The 12,583-nt window shown below is 51.1% G+C and overlaps 2 protein-coding genes, 1 long non-coding RNA gene and 1 other non-coding gene across 5 annotated transcripts; 1 reads left to right on the plus strand and 3 right to left on the minus strand.

Moving 5' to 3' along the window:
- Positions 1–815: 815 nt before the first annotated feature.
- Positions 816–2,097, minus strand: LOC112582354. Its single transcript, XR_003106894.3, has 2 exons — positions 1,165–2,097; positions 816–947 (listed from the first exon to the last, which is right to left on the minus strand). It is a non-coding gene; the product is annotated as an uncharacterized LOC112582354 (long non-coding RNA).
- Positions 2,098–5,157: 3,060 nt separating this feature from the next.
- On the plus strand, positions 5,158–9,276 carry DNASE1L1 (deoxyribonuclease 1 like 1). Its single transcript, XM_045164349.1, has 8 exons — positions 5,158–5,231; positions 5,358–5,532; positions 5,893–5,981; positions 6,066–6,152; positions 7,205–7,305; positions 7,466–7,578; positions 7,660–7,908; positions 7,996–9,276. The coding sequence occupies exons 1-8, from the start codon at positions 5,158–5,160 to the stop codon at positions 8,140–8,142; spliced, it is 1,035 nt and encodes a 344-aa protein (XP_045020284.1). The 3' UTR covers positions 8,143–9,276.
- A 701-nt stretch (positions 9,277–9,977) lies between these two features.
- RPL10 (ribosomal protein L10) lies at positions 9,978–12,466 on the minus strand. Of its 2 annotated transcripts, XM_006043633.4 has the most exons (6): positions 12,310–12,462; positions 11,502–11,560; positions 11,294–11,401; positions 10,956–11,094; positions 10,266–10,428; positions 9,978–10,185 (listed from the first exon to the last, which is right to left on the minus strand). In XM_006043633.4, exons 1-6 carry the CDS (start codon positions 12,330–12,332, stop codon positions 10,033–10,035), a joined length of 645 nt encoding a protein of 214 aa, XP_006043695.1. In that variant the 5' UTR covers positions 12,333–12,462; the 3' UTR covers positions 9,978–10,032. The 2 variants fall into 2 exon arrangements, with proteins under 2 accessions (XP_006043695.1, XP_025133109.1); XM_025277324.2 differs by lacking the exon at positions 9,978–10,185 and having other exon boundaries at positions 10,309–10,417; positions 12,310–12,466.
- LOC112582402 lies at positions 10,475–10,609 on the minus strand. Its single transcript, XR_003106939.1, has one exon. It is a non-coding gene; the product is annotated as a small nucleolar RNA SNORA70 (small nucleolar RNA).
- Positions 12,467–12,583: the final 117 nt, after the last annotated feature.

Here is a 12,583-nt window from a genome sequence, read left to right on the forward strand (position 1 = left end):
TTCCGGAAAAACATCAACTTCTGCTTTATTGACTACACCAAAGCCTTTGACTGTGTGGATCACAACAACAAACTGTGGAAAATTCTTCAAGAGATGGGAATACTAGACCATCTGACCTGCCGCCTGAAAAATATGTATGCACATCAAGAAGCAACAATTAGAACCAGACATGGAACAATGGACGGGTTCCAAATTGGGAAAGGAGTATGTCAAGGCTGTATATTGTTACCCCATTTATTTAACTTTTATGCAGAGTACATCATGTGAAATACCAGGCTGGATGAAGCACAAGCTGGAATCAAGATTGCCAGGAGAAATATCAATAACCTCAGATATGCAGATGACACCACACTAATGCCAGAAAGCGAAGAAGAAATAAAGAACCTCTTGATAAAGGTGAAAGAAGAGAGTGAAAAAGCTGGCTTAAAACTCAGCATTCAAAATACTCAAATCATGGCATCCGGTTCCATCACTTCATGGCAAATAGATGGGGAAACAATGGAAACAGTGACAGACTTTATTTTCTTAGGCTCCAAAATCCCTGCAGATGGTGATTGCAGCCATGAAATTAAAAGACACTTGCTCCTTGGAAGAAAAGCAATGACCAACCTAGACAGCATATTAAAAAGCAGAGACATTCCTTTGCCAATAAAGATCCGTCTAGTCAAACCTGTGGTTTTTCCAGTAATCATGTATGCATGTGAGAGTTGGACTATAAAGAAAGCTGAGCGCCGAAGAATTGATGCTTTTTTGAACTGTGGTGTTGGAGAAGACTCTTGAGAGTCCCTTGGAGTCCCTGTATTCCTTAAGCAGTAATATTTTTAGTTTTTATTTTTTAAAGCACAGCATGACTTCATGTATTTAAAAAACATTTCCCCAGCAATTTCTTGGCGGTCCAGTGGTTAGGACTCGGCGCAGGTTCCGTCCTTGGTCCGGGAAATAAGTACCTGCAAGGTGTGGCGAGGCCAAAAAATTTAAAAATGCTCAAACCTTCTGCTCATCACCACCCCCAATCCATGAGTGGGTAGTTGCGGGGAAGACCGCACTACAAAGCAGCCAGTGAGGACCCACCGCCGGGCCGCAGAACCCGCGCGAGTCGCCCACTTGTCCCAGCAGCGACCCCCACGGGGACTCTCCTCGCGGTCTGCCCTGGGCTCCACCTACACTGCGCGTTCCTGCGTCCGCTCGCCTGCGGCCATGCAGAGAACCTAGGAGTGCGCAGCCCGAAGACTTGGAGAGAAGGCTCTTGTCCTGGGGAGGGGGGGCGGTTGGGGGGCGCCCAGGCTCGCCGCGGGGCTCCCCTCGGTGCACCAGGCGCTCCAGGTCGGGCCCAGGACCGGCTCTGAGTCACGGCTCGCCTGGCGCCTCAGAGCCTCCGCCGCCGGCGGCGCCCGGTCCCTCGCGGGAGAGGAAGGCGGAGTCTGCTGGGAAGGCGGGCGGCCGGGTCAGCGCTTCCCAGGCCTCCGGGCTGCCCTCCCTTCCGCCGCCGAGGCGGAGCCAGGGCCGCGCCCGCCCGCCGGAAGGGTGAGGCCGGCGAACCGGCCTCGACGGGGCGGTCAGCCTGTTGGCGGCATCTTCCTCTGCTGTCTCCTTCCGTCTAGGCCGGCGCTGCGATTCCCTGGAGGCTGTCGCGATCAGCCCACAGCACAGAAAGGTGTAGAGACGACCTGGTCTGCGCAGGTATGGGCGCCCTCTGGCCGGAGGGGAAGGGAGAAAGTGGCCCCCAGCCTGGGAAGGCCAGACGGGAAGAGAATTCCAGGGCTGGGGCTCAGGGCTGGTATTGGGAGACCAGACCCCGCTTTGGGCTGAGGCCAAAGTGAAAGTGAAGTCGCTCAGTTGTGTCCGATTCTTTGTGACCCCATGGTAGTCCATGGAATTCTCCTGGCCAGAATACTGGCATGGGTAGCCTATCCCTTCTCCAGTGGATCTTCCCGATCCTGGGATCGAACCAGGGTCTTCTGCATTGCAGGCAGATTCTTTACCAACTGAGCTATCAGGGAAGCCCCGAGGGGAGGAACTCTCTAGTTCTTGCCCTACGCCCTCCTGGGAGCCTGTGGCCCCAGAGCCTCCAAGCTTGCCCTTGCCTGCCCAGGGCTGCCTAAAGACCCATGGGCATCCCAGAATAGGCACTGGGGAAGGAGCCCAAACTAGCATGAGTGACTCTAGCAGGTGGCTAGAGAGAAACAGGCAGGGGACCCAGCCAGGGAGAAAGTGAGCCCAGGGAGGAAGGTCACAGAAGCAACAGAGAAAAGCCGGCAGAGGGAAGTAGACGGACTGACATGGATGTGTGAGGGTGACACCAGCAGGAAGTGGGCTTTGGTTGCAGAGAAGACGACGACTCTGGCTGACTTGAATCCAGCAATTATACTGCTGGGAGTTTGTCTTAAAGATCATGTCTGGCAGCTGGGGAGAAAGAAATGCACCATGATGGTCCTCCTGGTTGCTGATGGTGGTGAAAAGGTAGAATCAACTCTAAGGTTGAACCCTGGTGTGCTGCTAGTGGGAATGGAAGATGAGGCAGCCACTGTGGAAAATAGTATGACATTCCTCAAAAAAAAAAAAAAAGAGAATTACCATTTTGTTATTGTTGCTCAGTCGTGTTCAACTCTTTGCGATCCTGTGGTCTGCAGCGTACCAGGCTTCCCTGTCCTTCACCATCTCTCAGAGCTTGCTCAAACAAACTCATGTCTGTTGAGTCAGTGATGCCATCCAACCATCTCATCCTCTGTTGTCCCCTTCTCCTCCTGCCTTCAAGCTTTCCCAGCATCAGGGTCTTTTCCAATGAGTCGGCTCTTTACATGAGGTGGCCAAAGTATTGGAGCTTCAGCTTCAGCATCAGCCCTTCCAATGAATATTTAGGACTGATTTCCTTAAGGATTGACTGCTATGATCTCCTTGCAGTCAAAGGGACTCTCAAGAGTCTTCTCCAACACCACAGTTCAAAAGCATCAATTCTTCAGCACTCAACCTTCTTTATGGTTCAACTCTCACATCGGTACATGACTACTCAAAAAACCATAGCTTTGACTAGACTGACCTTTGTTGGCAAAGTAATGTCTCTGCTTTTTAATATGCTGTCTAGGTTGGTCTTAGCTTTTCTTCCAAGGAGCAAGTGTCTTTGAATTTTATGGCTGCAGTTACCATCTGCAGTGATTTTGGAGCCCGAGAAAATAAAATCTGTCACTGTTTCCATTGTTTCCCCATCTATTTGCCATGAAGTGATGGGACCAGATGCCATGATCTTAATTTTTTGAATGCTGAGTTTTAAGCCAGCTTTTCACTCTCCTCTTTCACTTTCATCAAGAAGCTCTTTAGTTCCTCTTCACTTTCTGCCATTAGGGTGGTGTCATCTGCATATCTGAGGTTATTGACATTTCTCCAGGAAATCTTGATTCCAGTTTGTGCTTCATCCAGCCCAGCGTTTTGTATGATGCACTCTGCATATAAGTTAAATAAGTAGGATGACAATATACAGCCTTGCCATACTCCTTTCCCAATTTGGAACCAGTCCATTATTCCATGTCCGGTTCTAACTGTTGCTTCTTGACCTGCACACAGATTTCTCAGCAGGCAGGTAAGGTGGTCTGATATTCCCGTCTCTTTAAGAATTCTCCAAAATAAGAATTTTCCACACTTTGTTGTGATCCACATAGTCACAGGCTTTGGCATAGTCAATGAAGCAGGAGTAGATATTTTTCTGGAATTCTCCTGCTTTTTCTATGACCCAATGGATGTTGGCAATTTGATATCTGATTCCTCTGCCTTTTCTAAATCCAGCTTGTATATCTGTAAGTGCTCAGTTCATGTACTGTTGAAGCCTAGTTTGGAGGATTTTGAGCATGACCTTGCTAGCATGACAAATGAGTGCAATTGTGTGGTAGTGTGCACATTCTTTGGTATTGCCCTTCTTTGGGATTGGAATGAAAACTGAAAACTGACCTTTTCCAGTCCTGTGGCCACTGCTGAGTTTTTCAAATTTACTGGCATTTTGAGTGCAGCACTTTCACAGCATCATCTTTTAGGATTGGAAATAGCTCACCTGGAATTCTATCACCTCCACTGGCTTTGTTTGTAGTGATGCTTCCTAAGGCCCACTTGACTTCGGACTCCAGGATGTCTGGCTCTAGGTGAGTGATCATACCATCATGGTTATCTGGGTCTTTAAGATCTTTTTTGTATAGTTTTTCTGTATATTCTTGCCACCTCTTCTTAATATTTTCTGCTTCTGTTAGGTCCATACCATTTCTGTCCTCTATTGTGCCCATCTTTGCATGAAATGTTCCCTTGGTATCTCTAATTTTCTTGAAGAGATCTCTAGTCTTTTCCATTCTACTGTTTTCCTCTATTTCTTAGCATTGATCACTGAGGAAGGCTTTCTTATCTCTCCTTGCTATTCTTTGGAACCCTGCGTTCAGATGGGTATATTTTTCCTTTTCTCCTTTGCCTTTCCCTTTTCTTCTTTTCACAGCTATTTGTAAGGCCTCCTCAGACAAACATTTTGCCTTTTTGCATTTCTTTTTCTTGGGGATGGTTTTGATCACCGTCTCTTGTACAATGTTATGAACCTCCATCCATAGTTCTTCAGGCACTCTGTCTATCAGATCTAATCCCTTAAATCTACATGATCCAGCAATTTCACTTCTGGGTACTTAATGAAGAGGATTGAAAGTAGGAGCCTGAAGAGATATTTGTAGAGTCGTGTTCCCAACAGCATTATTGACAGTAGCCAAAAGGTGGAAGCAACCCAGTGTCTATGGATAGATGAATAGATAAAATGTGTTCCATCCATCCAGTGGAATGTTATTTAGAATTTCAAAAGAGCATTCTGAGACCTGCTACATCATGGATGAAATGAGGACAGTATGGTCAGTGAAATCAAACAGTCACAAACAGACAGCTACTGTATGACTCCACTTGCATGAGTTGCCTAGAGGAGCCAGATTCCTATAGAGACAGAAAGTAAGGATGGTGGGGGGCGCGGGCTGGGGGAGGGTTATTGTTTAATGGGGACAGAGTTTCAGTTTGGGGAGATGATGAAGTTCTGGGGATGGATGGTGGGGATGGTTGCACAACAAGGTGAAGGTGCTTCACGCCACTGAACTGTGCGCTTAAAAATAGTTCAGATGGTAAACTTGATGCTATGTGTATTTGATCCCAATGAAAAAGAACAAGGCTGAAAAAGAGCTTCCAACATACATGCTGATGTTGGAAGGTGCCCTCAGGGAAGAAAGGTAGGACATGTGTGATGGTGGCAGCACAGGGAAGCTGGTTCTGGGTAGCAGGATGAGCATCACTTTCTCTGTTGCATATTACCATGTCCTTCTGTGACTAGAACTGTGCGCAACTGGGACCTGAACCTGGGGCAACCTGGATTCCTCTGGAGCGTTCCAGAAGCCCATACATGGCCATTCTCTGCTCTTGCTCCTCCTCCTGGCCAGTGGGGCTGAGACCTTTCGCATCTGTGCCTTCAATGCGCAGCGGCTGACACTTGCCAAGGTGGCCAGGGAACCTGTGCTTGACACCTTAGTGAAGGTCAGTTCATCCCTGCAGGGAAGCTGGGCCCCTGAGGACCATGACCCAAAACCCCTAGCCCTGTCTGACCAGGGGCATGTCCCAGAGAAGAGGGGGACATCAGGAGACATGGTGTGGCAATGTGGAGCAGCACCTTCCTTCCCTGTCGGCCTCAGTCTCCTCCTCCGTGAAATGGGTGCAGTGTTGATGGCGATGGCATTCCATCTTCTCCTAGGGCTTTTCTAGCCTCACAGCTCTCTTGGGTCTGCAGCCAGCGTGTTATGACACTCATGGCCATGCCACTGCCTGGTCCCCAGAGAGACCACCCTTCTCCCTGGGCAGCTGGCCCTGAGTGGGACTAGCCTTCCTGGTTTCCTGCAGATTCTGGCTCGCTGTGACATCATGGTGCTGCAGGAGGTGGTGGACTCTTCTGACAGTGCCATCCCCCTCTTGCTTCGAGAACTCAATCGGTGAGGAGGGCTCTGTGGGTCTTAACAGAGGGCCCCCCACCGAGAGCCTCAGGGTCGCTGACCCCAGGTCCCCTTTCCTGGCAGATTTGGTGACTCTGGGCCCTATGCCTCCCACAGCAGCCTCCTGCTAGGGCGCAGCACATACAAGGAGAAGTACGTGTATCTCTACCGGTGAGCACAGACGGAGACCGAGGAGGCCTGGACGCTTGGTGCCGTGTAGTAGCCCCAAGGGTGGCCCTCACCTTCACATTGTACTTCTCATCAGAGGTTTTATCCCGGGGTCTTCCCGTCCTCTACCCCAGACAGCTTTGGTGCCCATGTTTCCCTCCAGCAGGACACCTTCCTTCCCCAAGCATAGATGTGGGCACCCCATGCCTCCCCCCTGCAGAAGCCACTGGGGCTCAGGGCAAGGGTGGCCCCCTCTTTGGGAGTGACTGGTTGCAGCTCCCTGGGGACCTGTCTTGAGTCCTGGGCAGACACAGTTTCTGGAAACAGCCCTCAATCCCTGGGAGGACAGCCTGAGGGGGTCAGGATTGAGAGGGCAAGGGTGGCAGTTGGAGATGGAGACCTGCTCCTCTATATAGATGAAATTATATGATATCTAGAACTCAGTCCAAAATGATGGGGGAACAGAGCCTTGCCCATACACCAGCCCCGCTCCTAACCATCTCAGAGTGGAAATTGATCTGAGTGTCCATCACCCGATGAACGGGTAAATGAAAGGTGGTCTCTCCACACAATGGAGTATCATTCGGCCTAAGAAGGGAGGAAGTCTCAGCCACGCTGCAGCCCGGATGAAGCTGGGACACATGTACTAAGGGAAAGAACCAGTCACAGAATACTACGTATTATTTGATTTCATTCGCATGACGTGTTCAGCAGAGATGGAAAACAGATCAGGGGCTGAAAGGGAGGGGAACAGAGACTGCTCATGAGTGATGTTTCTTTGACATGCTAAGAATATTCTGAAATTGATTGTGGTGATGGTTGCACAACTTTGTGCATTGCCACTGAACTGTGCATGTTAAACAAGGTGCCTTTATGGTAAGTGAATTCTAGTTCAATCTAAAAGAAGTTGTAGAAAGAAGGGCTGGAAGGCTGTGCTTCCATAAAATAGAGCTGCTGGTGGCAGGCCCCCCTCCCTGAGTGCCAGCTCTGATATGGGCAGTTGCAGACCAAGAGCAGTAACATGGGGCCACCGCTTCTTGTCCCTGGTCCACCAGGTCACATGAGGCAGAGGTCCAGGACTCCTACATGTACGATGATCAGGATGATCTCTTTACCCGGGAGCCCTTTGTGTGCTGGTTCTCTTTACGCAGCAAGGGTAAGAGGAGGGGATAGAAGGGTGGTCCCACTATGGGGGAGCAGTAAGTGGGGTCTGGAGGGTTCTTCCAGGGAGGTGGGGGGGGCTTGGTCACCCAGCAAGGACTGGGCTGGGGAAGGCCAGGAGTGGCTGGGAGCCCTGTGTCCCTGGCGTCTTGCAGTTCTTCCCAGCCTCGTGCTGGTCCCACTGCACACCACTCCGAAGGCTGTGGAGACGGAGCTGAATGCCCTGTATGACGTGTTTCTGGATGCTTCCGGGCGCTGGCAGACCAAGGTAGGGCTGGGCCGATTCTGTGGGAGGGAGGAGGGCCAGGGCAGCCAGGCGGCAGGGCCTGATGGCTGCCTGCATCTCCAGGATGTGATCCTGCTTGGGGACTTCAATGCTGACTGCGCGTCGCTGACCAAAAAGCGCCTGGATAACCTAGTTCTTCGGACTCAGGCTGGCTTCCACTGGGCCATCGCCGACGGCGTGGACACTACGGTGCGGGCCAGCACCCACTGCACCTATGACCGCATCGTGCTCCACGGGGAGCACCTCCAGAGCCTGCTGCGTGGCGCGGCCGCCTTCGACTTCCCCCAGAGCTTTGGGCTCACTGAGCAGGAGGTAAAGCAGTGGTGAGGCCGCAGTGGGCTCCCCGGGAACCCCTCAGGCCTGAGACTGATGCTTTGTCTCCCCCCTGCCCGCCCCCAGGCTCTCAACATCAGTGACCACTACCCTGTGGAGGTGGACCTGGTGCTGAGCCGGGCAGTGCACGGGGTCCAGCCCCCCTGCCTGGCCACTCTGTGGCTGTCACTGCTGCTGCCCCTCCTAGCCTCCCAGCTGGGCCTGGTGGCCTGAAACCACCATGTACCTGCTGCCCCAAAGTGAGGACTGTCCTGTCTTCTGGACTCAAAGCCCTGCCCTGCTCCCAGCCTGCCCTGGTGCCACCCCTCTGTGTGCCTTCGCTTTGGGTTTGTCCTCTGGTCGGGCCTGTGCCTGCCTGGCATCAAAAGGTGGAAAAGGCAGGTGGGGCCCTGGGGCTGGACCCATGCCACTTGTCCCCCAGGTAGTGTCAAGAATGAGGACAAAAGGCTGGGTTAGGGGGTGAGGGGGCTCAGTAGAGGTGATCTTGGCTCAAGGGCAGGGCTCAGAGAAGGGAATCACAACAGATCAAAGGATTTTATCCTGACAAAACCATCCACTCCAAGAACAGAAAGCCAAATGATACAGACATTACATGTGTGTAGCAGACATGCCAAAAGGCCATCTTTAACATACACAAGACTCCTAGGAAACAGTATTAAGACCCCAGGAGATACAAGGGTAGAGATCAGCAGTTTATACACACACACACACACACACACACAAACTAGAAAACAACAGGAGATACAAAGGTAGAGATCAGCAGTTTATACACAGACATAAACACATAAGAAAACAGCAAGCAGTCAAACTCATTGTAACTTAACCAGATCCCGTAACACCACTGATCAAGTCCATGTTCAGAACCACAGTGCAATTTGGCCCCTACCACTCAGGGTATGGTCAAGCACTGCCTAGAAATCACCAAGGCTATAGATGCACACAAAGAATCTACAGAAACCAGTTATCATGCAACCATTATAGATACTTTGTAAATGTGTGGTCCTATGGGGGTAAAGACTTCCCTGGTGGCTCAGATGGTAAAGCTGCCTACAATGTGGGAGACCTGGGTTCAATCCCTGGGTTGGGACTATCTCCTGGAGAAGGAAATGACAACCCACTCCAGTATTCTTGCCTGGAAAATCCCATGGAGGAACCTGGTAGGCTATAGTCCATGGGGTCACAAAGAGTTGGACACGACTGAGCAACTTCACTTCACTTCATGGGGTAAAAGGACAGACAGCAAAAGTTAACTAAATGACCCCATTTACTGTGTTGTCAGCACGGAGCTCTTCCCCACCTTCCTTTTCCAGAAAACAGACCTCATTAAAAATCTGGACATCAGAGCCATTGTACTGTGAATTATCTGTGATTTAGAAATATCTAGTTGAGGTACAAGGATGGCTCAGCTCGTCAAGAATCTGCCTGCAATGCAGGAGACCTGGGTCTGATCCCTGGGTTGGGAAAATCCACTGGAGGGGGAATAGCTTCTGGAGGAGAACATGGCAACCCCCTCCAGTATTTTTGCCTGGGAGATCCCATGAACAGAGGAGCCTGGCAGGCTACAGCCTCCAAGGTCACAAGAGTCAGACTCAACTTAAGAGACTAAACATTTCCGCCTTAGCAACTTGATGTCAGGTGTGGTGGCCCTGGGAATTAAGTCCTATAAGGGGTGGTGAGCTAGGCTTAGAATGGGGGATGGCAACAAGGTCTGTCAACAACTCTAAACCCAGGAAAAGGCAGTTAGGCCCAGGACAGATGTTTTCTCTAGGGCTTACTGGTCGACCCCACCTCCAGGGCTGTGTCTGCTGAGATTCCACAGCAGCCTGAGGCCAACATTAGACCACAAGCCCTTTTCCATGATCCAGAGTGTGTGCTTCTCAGTGCTCCACGTACAGGTGGGGGGACTTCAGAACCTACTGCCTGGGGTCAAGGCATGTACCTCACTGGCCTTACTGTCAACTGGCCAGCTTGTCAGTCTTCTGAAATGACAGTGACCCTTGGGGCTTCCAGTTCCCCACCCACTATGAATCCAGATGCAAAGACAGATGGACAGGAAATAGCATTTATTGGTGAGCATGATTAAAGAGGGGACAGCACTGATGCTCATGAGTGCAGGGCCCGCCATTTGTCCAGGGGACCACGATTAGGGATGTATTTGACCCCACAGCCATCTGGGATGAGGCGCTTTTCTGCCACCATGTTCTCAAATTCATCCGCGTTGAACTTGGTAAATCCCCACTTCTTAGAGATGTGGATCTAGAGAGAGAGAGAAACAACTGAGTCATGGGCCCTGAGGCCAGGAGCAAAGGGGAGACCCAGGCTGCAATGCTCCTTACCTTCTGGCGGCCAGGGAACTTGAACTTGGCCCGGCGGAGGGCTTCAATCACATGTTCCTTGTTCTGCAGCTTGGTGCGGATGGACATTATGACCTGGCCAATGTGGACCCTGGCCACTGTGCCCTGGGGCTTTCCAAAGGCACCGCGCATACCTGTCTGGAGTCTAGATTGGGAAAACAGCAGGCCAGTCATGAATGCCCACTAGAAAGAGTTGTCTCCAAGGTCCCTTAGGGCAACCTGTACAGGCAACAGGTTACATACACTACCAAGGAGGCTGCTATTTGCAGCCATTGCACACTGGGCCCCCACGGGGAAAAGAGCACAGTCGGCTTAATTGGCTGCGAAGAAGAGAACCAAAAAACAGACTAGCTAGAGTCCCTGCAAGGTGCCATTGGGCTCCTCTGAAAGCCAACCGACCTATGACCACCCCAGCAACCTGCTTGCTTGCAGATTATGTCATCAGGTGCAAATAGAAGCTATTCCCACATGAGCAACTTGCTCTATGTTGCCCAGAGCCATGATGCCTTTTGAACTTCTTTCTGGGACTCTGGGTTGTTCAGTGTCCACTGAGGTCCACTTACTGGCCCTTTGGCCTGGCTTTGCTGTGGGTCAATCTCAATGGGGCCACCTCTCTGCCCTGGTCGATCAAAATCATCAAGCCCAAAGTAGAAGTCTCAGGATCCAGCTCACCTATCAGCTCCAGCGCAAGACAACATCTTGTTGATGCGGATGACATGGAAGGGGTGGAGCCGCACTCGGATGTGAAAACCATCTTTGCCACAGCTTTTCACCATGTACTTGTTGGCACAAATACGGGCAGCCTCCAGGGCTACGGGAAGACAAAATGCCACAGAAGCATTTACCATGGCTCTCTGTCTTGGTGGGATGAGTTTAGCAAAGAGGCTAATGATTGGGCACTTGTGATTAATAAGCTGGTCATTTCAGTGCAGTGAGTTCCAGGTTTGGCTGGGGTGGGGGGGGTGCACACACAAGGAACCAGACAGCATTGACAAGGAAGCCTGCCTCACCTTCAGAGGAGAGCTGCTCATACTCATCTGACACCATGTGGCCACAGAGTGGGAACTCATCCACTTTGGCCTTCTTACGCCCCAAGTCGAAGATGCGAATCTTAGCATCTGGAAAAAAAAAGACAAGACAACCTTGCTTAGTGTGGGAGTTCCATAAGCAACTAGGTCACTGGGCCCAAACCAGTTTGGGAGCTTTGCCTCTACTTACCAGGGACACCTCGGCAGAAGCGAGACTTTGGGTATGGCTTGTTCTTACAATACCGGTAACTGCAGGGAAAACGACTCAGGTTAGCCAGGGTTCATAAACGAGCTCTACAACATGCACGCTGAGAAGGTGACACATGTTAATCTCCAAGCTTGGTCTCCTTTACTGGAAATGGGCGCTAAATCAAGATGTGGCCAAAACTCAAGTCACCCATGACAGGAGATTAAAAAATAAAATACCATCCTCGATCCTGTTGCTTTAAACGTCATATAAGGCTCACATTCTGAAACGCACTTTCTCGGTTTAAATATAAAATAGTACAGTTCAAGCCATCCACCTAAATGGACCTTGGAGCACGTGGCATTAAGTTTGCCTCCAAACCATGTGAAGGGCTCCTGGCGCCCCCTGCAGGGCCGAGGGGGCCGAGGCAGCTGAAACCACTTTTCCGGGACTGCCCTTGGCATCCGAGGCGCCCACACCACACGTCGCCTGGAAATAAGACGGGAATGGTACACAGAGGCCCCGAGAGTAAACTAAGCTGGAGAATTTTCAAGTCCAGAGGGCGGGATACAAGGTAGACATCGCTTGTACCCCTATACTGGGGCCATTGTATACAAAATTGGGTCAATCCACCACTACAACAAAATGGGGGAAGATCTCAAGCGACCCGGAATGTCTCAGGGAATACGCCGAGTCCGTCCCCAGGACAGAAAAGCCGCACCAGGGAGACCCCACCCCACTGTTGCTTTTAACGGTTAAATGGCTCTCCCTCTCGCTTCCCGGCAGCGAAAAAACAAGGAGTAGCACTCACCACCGGGCGGGGCGGCGGCCCATGGCGACACCAGGATCTTCAGTGGCTACATGAAACAAAGTCGGAAAAGAAGTCGAACACAGGTATTAAACTAGGAGACAGAAATGGCAAGAGCACAGCCATAACCAGAGCCCGCGACTACTCACCGTGCCAAAGGGAAAGAGGCGCTCCCACGCCTGCGCAGGTCTTATATAGACAGCCTATCTTCACGCGTAGGAACCATAGAGTCCAGGCGAGGGCGCGTAGACGCTCTATCAGACTTCCGGACCATAGA

Source organism: Bubalus bubalis, chromosome X (assembly GCF_019923935.1).
Source record: "Bubalus bubalis isolate 160015118507 breed Murrah chromosome X, NDDB_SH_1, whole genome shotgun sequence".
Taxonomy (NCBI): domain Eukaryota; kingdom Metazoa; phylum Chordata; class Mammalia; order Artiodactyla; family Bovidae; genus Bubalus; species Bubalus bubalis.

Bases quoted from the DNA above. Each gene is read 5' to 3' on its own strand.
- DNASE1L1 (XM_045164349.1), top strand. From the start codon at position 5,158: ATGAAAAAGAACAAGGCTGAAAAAGAGCTTCCAACATACATGCTGATG. The intron at 5,533-5,892 runs GTCAGTTCATCC...GGTTTCCTGCAG, and splicing joins TGCTTGACACCTTAGTGAAG to ATTCTGGCTCGCTGTGACAT. The intron at 7,306-7,465 runs GTAAGAGGAGGG...GGCGTCTTGCAG, and splicing joins GTTCTCTTTACGCAGCAAGG to TTCTTCCCAGCCTCGTGCTG.
- RPL10 (XM_006043633.4), bottom strand. From the start codon at position 12,332: ATGGGCCGCCGCCCCGCCCGGTG. The intron at 11,561-12,309 runs GTGAGTGCTACT...TTTTCCCTGCAG, and splicing joins GGCCGCCGCCCCGCCCGGTG to TTACCGGTATTGTAAGAACA. The intron at 11,095-11,293 runs GTGAGGCAGGCT...GTCTTCCCGTAG, and splicing joins TGAGCAGCTCTCCTCTGAAG to CCCTGGAGGCTGCCCGTATT.